This window comes from Kogia breviceps, chromosome 4 (genome assembly GCF_026419965.1).
Source record: "Kogia breviceps isolate mKogBre1 chromosome 4, mKogBre1 haplotype 1, whole genome shotgun sequence".
Classification (NCBI taxonomy): domain Eukaryota; kingdom Metazoa; phylum Chordata; class Mammalia; order Artiodactyla; family Physeteridae; genus Kogia; species Kogia breviceps.
This window is the reverse complement of record NC_081313.1, coordinates 133,895,225-133,911,784: the sequence shown is the minus strand read 5'-3', so window position 1 is coordinate 133,911,784 and position 16,560 is coordinate 133,895,225. Positions and strand designations below refer to the sequence as shown.

The 16,560-nt window shown below is 57.2% G+C and overlaps 1 protein-coding gene across 3 annotated transcripts; it reads right to left on the bottom strand.

Moving 5' to 3' along the window:
• Window positions 1-1,810: 1,810 nt before the first annotated feature.
• Window positions 1,811-16,308, bottom strand: GRK6 (G protein-coupled receptor kinase 6). 3 transcript variants are annotated; one of them, XM_059061646.2, is made up of 17 exons: window positions 16,124-16,275; window positions 12,335-12,430; window positions 11,285-11,397; window positions 11,089-11,166; window positions 10,636-10,736; window positions 10,208-10,300; window positions 10,039-10,102; window positions 9,760-9,900; window positions 9,284-9,474; window positions 8,446-8,483; window positions 8,265-8,354; window positions 7,056-7,264; window positions 6,828-6,965; window positions 3,827-3,964; window positions 3,610-3,744; window positions 3,494-3,495; window positions 1,811-2,957 (listed from the first exon to the last, which is right to left on the bottom strand). In XM_059061646.2, exons 1-17 carry the CDS (start codon window positions 16,173-16,175, stop codon window positions 2,849-2,851), a joined length of 1,788 nt encoding a protein of 595 aa, XP_058917629.1. In that variant the 5' UTR covers window positions 16,176-16,275; the 3' UTR covers window positions 1,811-2,848. The 3 variants fall into 3 exon arrangements, with proteins under 3 accessions (XP_058917629.1, XP_058917627.1, XP_058917628.1); XM_059061644.2 differs by lacking the exon at window positions 3,494-3,495 and having other exon boundaries at window positions 16,124-16,308; XM_059061645.2 differs by lacking the exon at window positions 3,494-3,495 and having other exon boundaries at window positions 1,811-3,417.
• Window positions 16,309-16,560: the final 252 nt, after the last annotated feature.

Here is a 16,560-nt window from a genome sequence, read left to right as displayed (position 1 = left end):
CATCCGTCTCCTCCCCTGGGAACATCTGATTCTGTATTCTGGAGGGTGCCAACTTGACACCTTTGTGGCAAGGGGCCTCCCCTGTTTGGTGTCAGCCCCCAGTCCCAGCATCATCTCTGCTACAGTGCTGATCACACTGGGTCCCACTGTCCCCACGTCTGCTTGCCTACCAGACAGAGCACGAAGCTGGCAGGGGCCTCATCTCCATCTGGGTCCCCCAGCTCTTACCATAGGGCTGGATGGGGAGGAGGTGAACTTGGGCAAGGTTTGTTAAGAAGTGAATTCTGGGAGTTTTCTCTGCCAAGCATCCACTGTGGTAAGAACTTTAAGGTGGGTTGAACCCTAGCCAAGAAGTTCCTACCTAGCCTAAGGGGAGTCTGGTGGGAGGTCTGGACCCACCTGGCTACCTGGCACTCATTTACCCTCGTACACCTGCCCAGAGCTGGGCTGTGGCCTCTGCACACTAATACCTATCTCCCCCCACCGCCCACAACAGAGCCCGGAGCACCTCAAGCCCCAACCTCTCACCTCCAGCTTCTTCATCTTCAGCTGGCTTCCTCTCCACCCTGCGATGGCCGCTCACCAGCTGGAAGACCTAGGCAAGGCCCTCTCCCTACCCTGTTTCCCTCAAGTCAGTAGAAGCAGCGGTGCACACTCCACATACCAAGAGCTAGGCCACCACCAGAGGCCCCTTAGAAGTTGGTACTTGGAACCTTGACTTGTCCTTAAGATAGCCATCAGCCTGACCCCCAGCACCTACATACCCCCAACAGGCAAGAGTCCTGCCACTGACCCAGGGGCTCAAGGGGGTGACTGGCTACTTAATTGGATTCTCATAGATGCCTGGTGAGGCGATGGGTATCACACCCAGCTTTCCAGACAAGGGAAGGGCCTATGCAAAGGCAGCTTGGCAAGTGGCCAGGCTGGCACTTGAACCCAGAGCTATCCAACTGCAAAGCTCATGTGGCCTCTGTGGCACTGGGTACCTAGCTCAGAGGCAAGGAACAAACACTTATGGTGGTTACAGAGCATCCCTGTGGGGCTGGGGCCACTGGGATGCTACAGACCAGGAACAGATTTGTGAAGTCTGGGACAGACTTGTGGTCAGCAGGCTGACACTCCCAAGTCTCTGCACAGGTGGAATGCTCCCCAACTTCCTCTGTCCCCCAGGTGAATGTCTCCTTCAAGACCTGGCTCAACTGCTACCTTCAGAGAATCCTCCCTGATGGCCACATGGCTGGTCTCCACCCACCTCTGCCACAGACTAACTTCCAGCATCACCAGTGTCTGTCTCTGCCCAGCCACATTTCCTGCTTCAAAGGCAAAGCAGAGGAATGGCTCTAACACGTGTGTACTGGCTCTAGGCAAATCACACAGCAGGTGTCCAGGTAAGACAGACTGGGCAGGTGTTCCTAACAGCAGCTCCCACCTTACTCCCCAGGCTGCTCCAAACCCACAAGCAGCAGCCAGGCCACCTTGGCCTCAGAGGGGATACTGCCAGCTGAGCCCACCTCTCCAGCACAGGTCCACACCCTAGTGGTTCCAGAGCCAGACCCATACCTAGTGGGGACCCAAGGCTTCTTCTCTCAGGCCTCAACCTGCTGAGGAAGCTGCTGGGCCCAAAGGCCACCAAAGCCTGGCTGCCTGGAGAGGCTACCCTAAGATCAGCCCTGGGGGCCCTTAGGCCTTGCTGGAAGGGCAGCCCCCACTATCCCCACTTCCAATATCTTTCCACTTCCAGCAGGGCCAGGGAAGCAGGAAGACCCCTGGACCACCAGGGGCAAGAAAGAGGCAGGCAGGGGCAGCTGGCCAGGTTTGTGCTCGGACTGTATTCACACAGACATGTGGCAGCTTATATTGGACAAAATGGGTAATAAAAATTGGCTTTAAATATGGAAAAACTGGGACCCTGTAATCCCACGCTACCCTAACACTGGGACCAGGATGGCCATCACACTCTGGGAAAGGCCAGGGCTGGGGCCTGGGGCACAGGCCCATGGCCTAGCCTGCCCCCTTCACACACACACACACACACACACACACACACACACACACACACACACAGCCCACAGGCACACGCAGGGAGGGGTGGATTATTGCTGGGCACATGTGTCTGTTATGAGGGGAGTCTGGAATGTTTAAGGGTTGGCCAGGGACACCCCCACCCCTACCCTTCCCCTGGCCTGGGCTGGGGTGTTTCTGCACGAGGTGTCTTCAGGACAGGGCCCAGCACAAGGGACGAGGTGACCTGGGAGCTGGAAGGCAGAGGCAGACCCATCTGGGACAGCCTGGGCAGTGGACTGAGGGGTCCCAGGGCCAGCCCAATCTCTGGTCACACTTTGGCACAGGCCTAGGGGACACAGATGTCCCAGATCCAGCTCTGACAGGTGCTGAGAAGGGACAGTATTGGGCCCCAGAGGTGGTGGCCTAAGCCCAGGGCGGCAGGGGCAGGCACGAGTCTCACTCGGAGGTCGGCGGTGGCAAGCACAGTGCTGGGGGCCCAGGGGCCTGGCCTGGCCCAATCTCGCCTGTCTGAGCTGGGCCTGAGGTGCCTGGAGTGTGGCAGCAGCCCCTCTGCCAGCTCCAGGGTGGGTCTTAAGAACGCTCTGGTTACTATATACATTCGTACAAAGACATAAATACAGAAAGCCCCGAGCTCCACGGACAAGAGCTGAAGGGACGCACCTTTGTCCCAGGGACAGTCCAGGCCTTGCCAAACTCAGCCAGACCAGGGGCTGAGGGGCACAGGGCACTGGGGACAGCTCCGGCTGTGTTCCCCAGGCCACAACTTGAGTGGACAATGGGGAAGACCACTGTGCAAAACTGTAAACAGCGCTCGGAGTAGCTGCTACCGCCAATCGCCCGGCGGGGCCTCAGGCTGGGGGCTAGAGGCGGGTGGGGAGCTCAAGGTGGGCGGGAAGCTCTTCCTCACTGTCGCTGCAGTTCCCACAGCAGTCCTGGAGGGCAGGGAAGACACGGAGGGAGAGAGGCAGAGCGGGCGCAGTTAGCCACCAGGGCTGTCTCCTGGGGCGGCCCTGCCAGGGCAGACCAGGAGCTCCTTGCTCCAAGGAGGGGGCTCCCCACGAGGGGCCCAGAGCAGCAGCTCAGGCCAGACATGTGTGGACATCAGTGCAGAGGCTGCTGGCAACAGGCTGAAGTAAGGAGGACCAGGTGGATCCCAGGCTCTGCCAGGGCCCTCTCCCCTGGGGCCGGTGGAGGCAGGCCATGGGGAAACAGATGGCTAAGCAAGGCTAGCAGCTTGTAGGTGCTGGGCATGGAAGCAGTGGGGAGGGGGAGGTAGGGAGCGGGCACCAGACTTCTTTCGCCCACATCTCGCCTCTGCCATGGAAGGGCTGTCTGTGGCTCCCCAAGGCCGGGCAGCAAGGCCAACCCATGGGGAGCCCACACTGCTCACCTCTGGAAAGAGAAAAGAGGCCATGAGCCCAGCCGGGGGTGGGAGACAGGCGGGAATGAGGCCAGAGACCCTGGGCACCGCTGACACGGCTGGAGGATGCCTACTCCCCGTGCATGCAGGCACCGGCTCTGCCTCCCACCCACCGTCCCCTGGAGCCAGGCGGGGGACCCAGGTAGGACACTGCTGGGGGTTACCTGGCGACTGAAGAGTCTCTGCAGCAGTCCCTTCTTTGGGGGTGCAGGCGGCTGGCCCTTCCAGTCCAGGTCTGGGGGAACCGAGCCATCCAGCCCAAAGACATTCAGCTCCTGGAAGCACTCGGTCTCCACCATCTGCCGCAGAACAGGCAGCTGTGAGTACTGCCCCCAAGGGCGCCCCTCTGAAGCCCACCCCATCAGCTGGGCAGCTCCCCACCTCGTTCTGCCAGGGGATGGACACACTGCCCGTGGCAAATTTCTGGTAGAAGTCCTGGTCAGTGGCCTCCAGCTCCACACCCTTAACTGTGGAGAACTGTTCAATATCCAGAACATCCTTGCAGTAAATGGCCTGGGGCTGGGGGGACAGAGGCAGTGGTTAGACAGGAACACTACACACACCCCTCCTCGACAGGAGGGCAGCTCAACTCTGAGCTGGGGCTGGGTTTGCCCTGACCCTTGCAGCTTCCTGGTTTGCAGGTGCCCCCAGTGTTCACAGCAGCACTATTTACAATGGCCATGACATGGAAGCAACCTAAGTGTCCATCCACAGATGAATGGGTAAAGAAGATGTGACATATGTATATAAATAATGTACAGTGGAATATTACTCAGCCATAAAAGGGAATGAAATAATGCCATTTGCAGCAACATGGATGGACCCAGAGATTATCATACCAAGTGAAGTAAGTCGTACAAAGACAAATATATTCAACATGACATCACTTATATATGGAATCTAAAAAAATGATACAAATGAACTTATTTACAAAACAGAAACAGACACACAGACATAGAAAACAAACTCATGGTTATCAAAGAGGAAGGGGGGAGGATAAATAAGGAGTTTGGGATTAGCAGATATATTTTACAATATATAAAATAGATAAACATCACGGTCCTACTGTATAGCGCGGGGAACCATATTCAATCCCTTGTAATAAACTACAATGGAAAAGAATCTGAAAAAGGATATGTATACACACACATATACACATACATACATTCGTACATATATATATCTGAATCACTTTGCTGTACACCAGAAACTAATACACAACATTGTAAATCTACTATACTTCCAAAACAAAACAAAACACAAGTGCCCCATTAACTTCCTGAGCATGGCAGTCCCTTCTCTCTGAGGCCCAAGTTCCCTTCTAAACTGGGGCTCATTATCCCTCACTGCTCACTGCCCGACAAGGCTGCAGAGCTGACCCACGGTGGCCAACCAGCCCCCACAGTGCCATACAGAATCAGTAACAGGCACCCCCCTCCACCTGTATACAGCTGTCTAGGTGCAACTGGTGAGGGCAGCGCAGACTGAATCTCAGCTGGGTACCCCATGCGGGGCCTGGAGCTGATAGGTCCTCTGTCCTGGGACGTCCAATGGCACATTCCATCCCCTTCTGCTTCACAGTCGACCAAAGTTTTAGAACATTCCTCCCACCTCCCTGCACCCCCAGCCCTCTGCCAGGAGCCCACCTCACTCCAGAAGGCCACTTCTTTTTTCATCGTTACATTTTTTTCTTTCTTTTTTTTTTTAACATCATTTTTTTCTAAGTCCTACTGTTAAGGATGTCAAAATATCATCATGTAAAATCATACAGCTGCTTTTTGGAAAAGTATGGCAGTTCCCCAAAAGGTTAAACATAGTGTTACCATATGAGCCAGCATTCAACTTCTAGGTGTATGTCCCAGAGAAATGAAAACATATGTCCCCACAAAAACTTGTATGTGAATGCTCAAAACAGCATTATTCATCATAGCCCCAAAGTGGAAACAACCCTAATGTCAATCAACTGATGAACAAACAAAATGTGACATATTCATACAATGGAATATTATTCAGTCATAAAAAAGGAATACAGGACCAATAAATGCTACAACATTGGTGAACCTTGAAAACATGCAAAGTGCAAAAAGCCACTCACAAAGGACCACATATTATATAATCCCATTAATATGAAATGTCCAGAATAGGCAAATATAGAGAGACATAAAGTAGCTTAGTAGGGACTCCCCTGGTGGCGCAGAGGTTAAGAATCTGCCTGCCAATGCAGGGGACATGGGCTCGAGCCCTGTTCCAGAAAGATCCCACACGCCGTGGAACAACTAAGCCCATGCACCACAACTACTCAGCCTGCACTCTAGAGCCCGCAAGCCACAACTACTGAAGCCTGCATGCCTAGAGCCTGTGCTCCGCAACAAGAGAAGCCACCGAAATGAGAAGCCTGTGCACTGCATCAAAGAGTAGCCCCCGCTCGCCGCAAGTAGAGAAAGCCCGCGCACAGCAACGAAGACACAACGCAGACACACACACACACACACACAAAGTCGATTAGTGGATGCCAAGGGCCAGGGGAGGGGAGAATGGGGAATGACTGCTAATGAGTATGGGGTACTTTGGGGGGAAGGGTGATGAAAATGTTCTAAAATTGATTGCGGTGATGGTTGCACAACCTATGCTAAAAGCCATTTAATTATATCCTTTAAAGGAGTGAGCTGTATGGTATGTGAACTCAATAAAGCTGTTAAAAACTATATCATCCAGGGCTTCCCTGGTGGCGCAGTGGTTGAGAATCCGCCTGCCGATGCAGGAGACACGGGTTCGTGCCCTGGTCCGGGAAGATCCCACATGCCGCGGAGCAACTAAGCCCGTGAGCCATGGCCGCTGAGCCTGTGCGTCCGGAGCCTGTGCTCCGCAACGGGAGAGGCCACAACAGTGAGAGGCCCGCATACCGCAAAAAAAAAAAAAACAAAAAACTATATCATCCAGGTGTGGCTGCTGAGGGGCCTCTGGGCAATCGGGCATGCAGGCCTTCTTTTTCCTTTTCGGACTTCTTTTGAAATTATTGGGCAAGAGGCACTCTGTCTTCTAGGGTGGCTGAGCTGTTAAGATGTACGCCTGCCACACCCTGGGGACAGCTGCCTGAAAGAGAAGCCTGCACACTGACCAGTAGTGGTCAGAGAGGAAGATGGAATTCCTGCAACATTGTTGGAGCCCTGGATCGGGTAGGCCAAAAGCAAGGCCTCTCCCACAGCTTTTCATTTTTCTGAGCCCGGTGAATTCTGTTCTGTTGGTTAACCCACTTGAGTTTTCTAACACTTACAATGAGGGTGTCCCAGCCAATCCTCCAAGAGCCCCCAACCCTTCCTGCCCACCCCTGTCCCCCAGCCAGGGTTTGGCCCTGCCCTCAGCAGGAGTGGGCAGCACTCACATCAGGCTTGAAGGGTGGTTCTAGCATGCCGGCTCCCAGCCGCTTGAAGTTCAGCTTCTTGAAGAGGGGGTGCTCCTTCACCTCGCGGGCACCGCCCCCCCCACACCCCAGGCGCTCCGCAGGGTCCTTGCAGAGGAGCTACGGCAAGGCAGGGTGGTCAGGGTAGCCCCGGGAGAGGTGCCCCCAGCCCCAGCCCTGGCCGGGTGGGCCTCCTGCTGGCTGCTGTACCTGGGAACAGAGTGAGCGGGCCTGTGGGGAAAAGTGCTCGGAGTACTCCTCGGGCACTTCCTTTACCAGCCGCTCCACCTCCTCCCGCTTGATCTTCTTTTTTCTCTGCTGGAAGGGTGACTGGCCTGCGATCATCTCGTACAGGAGGCAGCCTAGTGCCCACCAGTCCGGGCTGAATGTGTACCGTTCATTCTTCACCACCTCTGGGGCTGGGAGGGACAGCATAGGAGTTAAGACGGGGCAGGAGGCGGAATTGAGCCCCGGGGCCCCAGGAACGCCCACCATGAAGGTCAAGGTGGGGTAACCAGCTCAAACACCCACTGGCACCACCCAGGCAGGCACCATCAGCAGCCCGGTGGGGACTGAGGTGAGTAGGAGAGCACACATCCCATCAAAGGGAGCTGGTACGGCCCTGCAGGGGGCCACGTCTTCTGATTTTTCAAGAGAAGTCAGAAATCCGTATTTTTAACATGAAGCTGTCTGGGTTATCAAATGTTGGCAATCAATTCAAATTGTTTGAAAAACAATTTGATTTAAACACAGATGGAGGCCAAATTAGGCCTAGTGTGACTGCCAGTTTGCAACCTCTAGATTTAATATCAAAGAGAGGAAAGAAGACAGCAACTCATTTGCTGGATACCTACTGCCTGCCAGGACAGGCAGGTAGCGATTTTTGCCTCTACTGCCTCTTTTCATCTTCAAGGCAACCCTGGGAGTAGGTGATGATCACTTCACAGTCAGGGAAAGTGAGGTTGGGAGAAGCAGAATGTCTGGCCCAAGGACACGTAGCAAGGAAGAGGTGGAGCCCATAGCTGGAGCTCTGTCTACTGTGTCACGTGGTCCCAAGGGGAATTTGGGGCCACATCTTGGCCTCCGCCACAGATGGGCACTCCCACTTCTAGCATGGGCAGATCTCGGGAGTGGAGGGCCGGGGCCATGGAAACAGGTATGAAGCCCTTGTCTTTCACTGGTAGCCACCTGTAGGCCCAGCCAGTAGGAGGAGCTCAACGAATATGTAGTGAGTGAATGCTGTGGATTCACAGTGTGTGGGGCCCTGGCTGAGTCTTGGTCTCCTCATCTATAAAAGAAGAACATCAGCTCTTTCTATTCCCTGAGGTATAGGAAACTTCCCAACAGGGGTGGTGGGACTGGGCCCAAGACAGAGAGAGGACCCAGGAGGCTGGCGGGCCAGGGGGAAGGGAGACTCACCCATGTAGCCCACAGTGCCCACACGGCCTTTGATTGTCTGGCTCTCAGGTACGTGCACAGCCAGCCCCAGGTCGGAGATACGGATGTGACCTGAATGTGGGTGGAGAAGCAGGGAGGCCCGTTAGGCAGGTGGGCCAGACCTCCCCCATGCCTCTCCCACCCTTTGTGGTCCCTCACCCACCGTGGTCATCTAGTAGGATGTTCTCTGGCTTTAGGTCCCTGTGGGGAGAGAAGGGCAGGATCAGATGCTTCTCAGTTTGCCCAGCAGCCAGACAGGGCCACCCCCACCTAGCTCGCTCACCCCCTGGGATGGGATGTGCAGCAAGGTGTGGGAGCCTTTTGCTGCCAGAGGACAGACAGCCCTGCCTTCCCTGGCAGCAGCCCCAACCTGAGGGAGCAGATGAAGGATCTATGCAGCCAGGACTCCTGGGACTCGCTAGGCAAGTGGAAGGCAGTTCCCACTCAGAGGGAAGCTTTCCAGGCATCACCAGCAGCTTTGTTCACCCCTAGTGTCAAGGGGCTTCCGCTCTCCCTCCACTCCGGTGGCTGACTCTACCTTTTCCATCTGTCAAACGAGGCTACTCATCCATCTCCTCATGGGGCTGTTGTGAGGCTCAAATGAAATCATCACCAGTAATAGCAGAAAGAGGAGCTCTCCACTACTGAGTTCTACGTACTTTACAGCATTATCTCATTCATTCCCTACAACAACCTGAGAGGCAGCAATTATAGTCTTTGCTTCCCAGGAAAGAAAATGGTGTTGTGAGCAGGGAGCTGAGTGGCCAAGGTCACAGAGTGAGAGGGGGGTGACAATGCCGGGATTCACACATGGTCAACCAGACCCCAGAGCCTGGGTTCTGGGCCTCTCAAGTCTGCCTAGTGTGGGTGAGCATGGAGCCCCTAGCCAGAGCCCAGACAGACTTGTGCCTGCAGTGACAGGCCCAGCACACCAACATCTCTCTGCAGCCTCCACCCAAGCCCAGTTGCGGCCCCTGGCCAGGAGGGCCACACCCCTGCACCTGTACACGATGCGTTCCCGGTGCAGGTCCTCCAGGCCGCAGCAGATCTCCGCTGCGTAGAAGACAGCCCGAGCCTCGGGGAAGCCAGCCTGGCCCATGTGGTAGATGTGAAACTTGAGGTCGCCTCCGTTCATCAGCGTCAGCACCAGGCACAGCGCGTCCTTGGTCTCGTAGGCATAGGCCAAGCTCACCTGTGACCAAGAGGGCCCGAGCCCTGAAGCAGGGGTCGTGGGCCACCTGGTGGCAGGGCTGGTGCCAGCCACCCGAAAAATCCTTCTTAGTACCACTTCCTGGGGCCCAGCCTGCTCCCTAGGCCAGGTGTCAATTCCCCAAACCCACCCTTCCCAGGCATCTCTGAGGGCAGGGGAGGCAGTCGTGCCTAGAGGGGGCCCCTGGGAGGGAAGAGATCTTAGTCCAGCGAGTGGGGAGAGCAGGCATGGCCAGGGGAAAGGGAAGGGTCTCCTGTCTGTACTTACTACAAACCTACTGTTCACTTTCTCCAGGATCTGCTTCTCATTGAGGGCCATGGCCTCCCCTTTCCGCTTCTTGATCCGCTTCTTCTCCAGCTTCTTGCAGGCGTACATCTTGCCTGTTGCCCGCACCTGGCAGGCGCATACCTGTATCCAGGGTAGATGGGGCAAATGGGGACCAGCTGTGCCCTTCCTGGGGGTACAGGGGCTCAAAGGGGAAGGGGCTTGTCAGGGTCCACCCTACCCTACCTCTGCACTCTGCTGTGCTCTGGCCTGGCCACTCACCTCACCAAAGCCACCTTTGCCCAGGACTCGGTACTGCCTGAAGGTGTTTTTGGTCACTGGCTGCCTGTGGACAAGGGGTTGGGGATCAAACACTAGCTGATCAGGGGCCTGACGCCCATGAGAGCCCCCACAACCCGGCCCAGCCCGGCCCAGCCTTCAAGGAGCTCACCTTTCCAGCCACTTCCACTGCAGGAAACGGTTGAAGTAGATGCTGTCGAGGTAGTCGGCAAAAGGGGCCACACTCAGGTACTCGTGGGTCAGCCTATCGAGAAGACCCAGCCCACTGGTCAGCCCCTGACACCCCAAGTTCTTGGCTTGATGGGCCAGGCCTCCTGTTATGTGTATGCTCAGCCTGAAAGGCAGCATCCTCAGCCAACCCTCTTGCTAACACACCTAGGTGGGAGACATGCATCCCGGCTGAAGCCCAAGATGCTACAGAGAGGGGAGGCAACCTGCCCAAGGTCACAGAGCCGGCCCAAGGCTGGGGTGAGAGGCTGAGCTCCCTCACCACCTGCTGAACTGTTCATAGCCTTCTGGGTCCAGAGAAGAGCCCCCGTCAGGACACGATTCTCAGCCTATGGGCAGGGAGAGGCTTACCGGGTGAGCTCCTGGAAGAGGTCTTTGCAGGGCCCCTGCTCCAGCCGCTCAGCACAGTTAGTCACCAGTTGCCGGGGGACCTCAGGGATGAGGTCGGGACCCTAGGGACAAGCCACAGACAGGTCAGTGCAGGGGCTCCCTTGGCCAGCCACCCACTCCCAGGGCAGAGATGGCAGAGACCTCAGGCCTGTGCTGGGGTGGCTATGGGCCGGAGGTGCGCCAGCCTGCCCAGTTGCTGAATTTGGTTTCTACTCCCCTTGAGGCAGGGTGAAGCAGAGCTGCTGGCAGGCTGCAGGGTCCAGAGCCCCAGCCACCTCCTGGGCTCCATGCCCACAGTGCTGCCTGGTGAGCCTGGAGCAGCTCCAGGGCACTCTCTGCCTGAGCTGTGGTCAGTCCTCTCCCCATCACTGAGCTCTAACCGCTGCCATCATCCCTCCATCAGAGCTCACTCACCGCGTGGCTCAGAAAATTCTGCATTAGCCGCCGCCCACACTCCTTCCGCTTCTCATCAGGGGTCACTTCATACTCAGCCTGAGGGGTGGGAGGCAGAGAAACTTGGGGTTTGGGTACAGCAACAGGTGTGGGGAGATGGGACACATGTGGCCCAGGACCTCTGCCCACCCTTGGTGTTGGGCTGGGCTGCACTTACCACCCCGTCCAGGAAGGCAATGCAGTGGGTCAGCTCGGGCCTCGTGGCGCAGAACTCTCGGAACAGCAGGCGCCCGATGGGCTGCCGCTCGCACAGGCTGTGGTAGTCACGCTCTGCAGGCAGGGGTGGGAGCTGTTGGATTTCTGGACCTGGAGCCTGCCGGCAGGGCACTCCTGTCCACACCACCAGGCCCGGGGCCCTAACAACAGCTTCCAGCCCTGCAGTATGGCAGCCACTGTCTCCTTTAGAACCCTCACCGCAGCACTGAGGTAGCACTACTGTTACTGCCATCATAGCTTGGGACTCCAAGGCCCAGAGAGGATAAGTAATTAGCCCAAGGTCACACAGCCAGGAGTGTGGCTCCAGAGCCAAGGTCCTCACTTCCAGCCACTGTCTCCTGGTTCACACCACTTGCATACGTCACAGTTGGGGTTGGGTGCGGTCTGTGAGGTTCCGGCCCGGCTTGGGCCCAGCCCACACCTGCTGCCTGCCTGGCGAAAGTGTGGGAGGAAGCTGTGGCTTCCGGCGGGCTCAAGGCTAGGCCTCCTTCCCGGCGGTGGAAGCAGCCATGGTGTACTCCTAGCCCACGTGCAGGCCTTCAGAGGGGGCCTGGACCTCCTTGTCAAGGTTTTGCTGGGCACCCTCAGGGCCAGGCTGGGTGGGGTTGAGCACAGGCCTGGGGCTCCCCGGGCAGTCAGTAAGGGCTGACTCCAGCCCCCGAAGCACCCTCCGCTCCATCCTGCTCGCCCTGCTCGCCTGAGGCCTGGCCCTCCCTTCCGTTGCTTCCCTCAGATCGCCCCCAATCTGACCCTGTCCTCCTCCCCACGCCTACCCCAACCACCGGCTGCGGTCCTATGTGCTCTCTGTCCTCCACCCAGCCCAAGCCCAGGAACTGAAACTGGGTTGGTGGTGCGGCCTCAATTTCTCTGTTCCCCGAAACCCCCAACCCTGCCCCTCCACCCTGAGGCAAGGTCTCGGGGGAGGTCCCCCTGGCACCAGCAGGACCCTCTCACCTCTCCACCCTACCCCCTGTCTCTACCCAGGCCTCACCAAGGCTGAGCCGCAGCTCTTCGCACTGGCTGATATGAGGGAACTGCAGCATCTGACGCCATTTCTTGCTTTTGCCTTTGCGATTCCCGCCACCACCTGTGGAAGCAAACAGGTGCTGGGTCTCGAGTCCCGCCACTGCCGTGCCTCCCCTCCACCCTCAGTGCAGTCCAGAGGCCTTCAGGGCCCAGCCTAGGCCCAGTCCACTCTGGGAGGCACCTTGGGCCTTCCTTCCACATGCTGCAACATGCCCTCGCTGGGTTCCAGGACACACATGGGCCCCTAGGCCCTCCTGCTAGGGGCTTCTGGGCTGGAAGAGCCAAGAGGGGCATGAGGCCAGGCCACTGGGGGAGAGTGGGGTTTCCAGGTAGCTTTGGCAGGCCTCAGCTTCTTCCTACCAGGTAGGAGTTTCCCAGGTGAAGAAAGAGAAGGACACGATACTGGTGGGAACTGTGTAAGTCAAGGCCCAGAAGGGAGATGTTCCAGGACATGTGGGACATGCCTGAGAGATGCCAGAGGCAGAGGGCAGCCTGGGTCACCAGGTAGGCTCCAGGCCCCTATTACGGGGTCCTGCATCAGAGCTATCAGAGACGCAAACAAAGTGGTGGCAGGAGGGTTGGCACTCAGGATGACTACCCCTGCTTTCCTGGTCTTGCTACCTGCCTCATTTTACCTAGCTGACCCCTCATCTGTAGCTGCTGAGACCAGGGTAGCAGCTCAAATGCCTATAGAGCCAGACAGGTATAGTAAATGTGGGCCAGATGGTAGACAACAGGGAGTGGTGAGGAGTGTGGGAACTGGACCCGGCGTGCTGCTTTGAACAGGGGCAGCTGCAGCACAACCACGGCTGACTGCTTGATTGTTACTAGGAAGGAATGCTGGCCCAGTGTAGTCGGCTCTTCTGACTTTTCAAAATCAGCTGAGACTCTGGACTGTTACATGAAATATTGGTTCCTGTATTTTAAAAAACCCACTGCAGCCCAATAAATAAAACATGTTAGAGATCTAGCTAGATGTGGCCTGTGGGCCATGAGGTTGAAAATGGTAGAAGGAGCCTGAGTCTTGGAATCTTACAGACCCGGGTTTGAATCTCCACTTTACACTTCAGGCCCATCACTTGCTCTCTAGGAACCTCAATTTCACCATGTGTATTTCAGGTCCAGAGCCATCTCCAGAGGTATTGTGATGGTGACCAGGAGAGTCTGTGTCCAGTACCCAGTAGAGCTGTGGCAAGAGGTGGGTCCCAGCTCCAACAACTCAATGGCAACCTCAGGCTACCACTATCCCTTGCCTGGCCTCAGTTTCCCCTATGGTTTACCCAGCCTTGTTTCCATCTGGCCTGGCTGAAGGCAGATGGTGCAGGAGGAGCCACCGTCTAGGGAGAGGGCAAGGCTGGGTCCTCCAATAGGCTCCCTGACCTAAGCTGCCTGGAAGAGGAAGTGTTGTAGGGTACCCATTGGGAAACCTGCTAGCAGCCCTCCTGCAGCCTACACCCAGCATACCCAACAGTCATTGCTCCACTGTGAGTGAGCAACAGACCCAGGGCAAGGCCCCCAACCCAGGGCAAGGCGTCCCCAGAAGGGGAACTCCTCCCCCACACCTCCATCCGCCTGCTACCCCCATCACTTACTTCCTCCTCTCCCTCCTCCCAGCCACATCAAGGCAGCAGCAGAGTCACATGCAAATATCCTGTCCTGGAACTGCCACCAGAGTCAGTGGGGCTCCTCCCCACCCCAGCCTGGTCCCCTCCCTGTGCCTCTGGGGGCCTGGGAAAGGAAGGAGGACTAAGTGAGGGTTCACACCTCCAGTGTTGTCCCACTTCATCCTCATAGCAATTCTTCCAGACCTGGCCCAATTTTATGAGAAAACTGAGGCCCTGAAATGAGGAGTCAATTGCTCCAAGATTATGAAGGCTGGAGGTCCCAGAGGCAGGACTCTAACCCAGCTCCCTAGGACCACAACCCAAGCTCTTCTCCCACTGCAAACATGCCTGGCATCAGGTGTCAACTGAATACATGCAATCCCAAATCACTCAGGGCCTCAGATCACTTGGGAAGCTGGCAAAGGCCCAGGGTCCAAGCTGTCAGCCAGCTCATGAAGGGATTCCAATGCACTCAATCTACAGACCAGGGTTCAGAACTCAGTGACAACTGGGATTTCCTTTAGTTTTCAGGTCCCACCCTCAACCATCCCACAAAAAGAGTTACTGAAGTTCAGAGAGAAGAGACTTGTCTAGAGCCACACAGATGAGAGGGACAGAGCCAGGTTGGAGTAAGGATTCTCCGGTGAAGGCATTGGTCTCAGTCTGGCCATAACCCCCTATGCCTCACCATGGCCTGAGGAAGCCTATCAGAAGGTGCCCACACTCTCTGGTCAGGCAAGGCAGTGTTCTCAGCAGGCCTGAGGCCTGAACTGGCTACAGCCCTAGGGAGGGAGGCCTGGCCAGGCTCTCCCCACCCCTCCTCCCTGGATGGCTGGATGACGAGGCAGAACAGAATCGGCAGATGCCCCCAGAGGCTGGGAGGAAGGCCTAGCCCCAGGACTCGATAATGGACAGGAGATAAGGAAGGCTCTGGGCACTGAGGACCCAGCCTGCCATGCCCATTCCCAGGCAGCACTTCCCCAGGGTCAACATGCACTGGGCAGGCAGGGGGCACCAGATGCTGTGCCAGCTGGGGGTTCCACTGGGTTTCCTACAGATTGCATTGGGGACATCCTGTGTCCTAGGCGTGAGTCAACCAGTCTCACTGTGTGTCCTGGGGGCTAGTCACTGATCTAAGCCTCAGTTTCCCACCTGTAAAATAGGTCAGAAAGGCGAAGCAGATGTCTTTTTCAGCCTGAAAGCCCAGCAAAGAGTTCTGACCTCCCTGCCCTAGAGTTCCAAAAAGAAGTGTCTTCTTCTCTGCTGGTCCCTGGCACCCTGGACAGGACAGGGCACAGAGTAGGTGTTCGGTGATTATGTTACTGAGGTGAACAGTGGCAGGTGAGGGGTAGACTGACCGCAAGGCAATGAGGACCAAGTCTGGTCCCTATGCATCCCCAGGATGCTCATAGAGCAGGTGCCTGGTAATGTCTGAGGAGCTCAGCAACACTAGGTTCACAAGACAGGTTCCCTCTGCCAGGCCTTGCACTTAACAGTCCTACCAGCCTGGCATGCCTCCCTTCCTTCAAAACTTAGCTTCCAGTTTTTTCTGTGCCCATCTGCCCCACTAGTCCCGAGGACAAAAACTGTGACCCATTCACCTGTCCCCAGTGTCCTGAGGCACCGAGCAAGTGGCAGTCATGCTGGTAGCAAATATGACCAGCAGTTTCCCCACCTCGCATAGGCTGTGCTACGGCAGAGCCTCGGTTAATATATTTTCCAAACCTTTTACCCTGCACCAACTTTGTGCCGGCCCAGGCTGGGCGCCGGAGTCTGGGCCCGGGCACGTGGGGTGTGGGCTGCCCCTTCCCCTTCCTGGGGCATCTTCTTACCTCTCACCTGGGAGAGGGCTCAGAGAGGCTCTCTCGGGGCTGGGGTCCCACCCTTCCCTCTTCCTTCCTCTCTCCTCCTCTCACCCCCTCACCACGACCCCACCCCCTCGCCGCGCGGGCGGCGGCCTGACCCCCACCCCTTGCTAGGCTCCAGCTCCCGAGGGGCAGGTGCGGAGGAAGAGGACCACAGGCCGGAAGGGCTCGTGTCTGCGCGAGGTGCGGGGCACGGAGCGAGCTGCCCTAGGGGATCGGGCGGCTGAGGCACTCGGTCGAGCTCTGAGGCCGCGCACCCGCGTTCTCCGCACCCAAAAGCCTCACCTTCCCGGGCCTTGAGTAGCACCGTGTTCGCTACGATGTTCTCGAGCTCCATGGGCTGCGGCACCGCCGGGCCCGCCGGGCCGCGCCACCGGCCGGGATTGCGCGAGGGAGCCGGGGCCGGATGGCGATCGGCGCGGCTCGGCTCGGCTCGCAGTGACCGCGCCGCGGCCTCCCGGGCCTCCCCGGCCGCCGCCGCCCGCCGAGCACTCTGCGCCCCCTCCCGGGGGCCACCCCGGCGCCGGCACGCCCCGCCCCGGCCCGCCCTCTGTTTACTTTACTCGGCCAATAACCGGGCGAGCGCTCGCCGCGCCGTCTTCCTATTAGACAGACACTTCATCATCCCCCGCCCCCAGAGCCAGGAATTCGTTCAAAGGAACAGGGAGGCGGGACTTAAAACGTCACCTCTTCCTGGTTGGTCTGCGGTGGGGTTCAGCCCC

Coding starts and splice junctions, on each gene's coding strand:
- GRK6 (XM_059061646.2), bottom strand. CDS start 16,175: ATGGAGCTCGAGAACATCGTAGCGAACACGGTGCTACTCAAGGCCCGG. Junction 9,901..10,038: donor GCAAAGGTGGCTTTGGTGAG/GTGAGTGGCCAG, acceptor CCCTGGATACAG/GTATGCGCCTGCCAGGTGCG. Junction 8,484..9,283: donor CGGGAACGCATCGTGTACAG/GTGCAGGGGTGT, acceptor CTCTCCCCACAG/GGACCTAAAGCCAGAGAACA.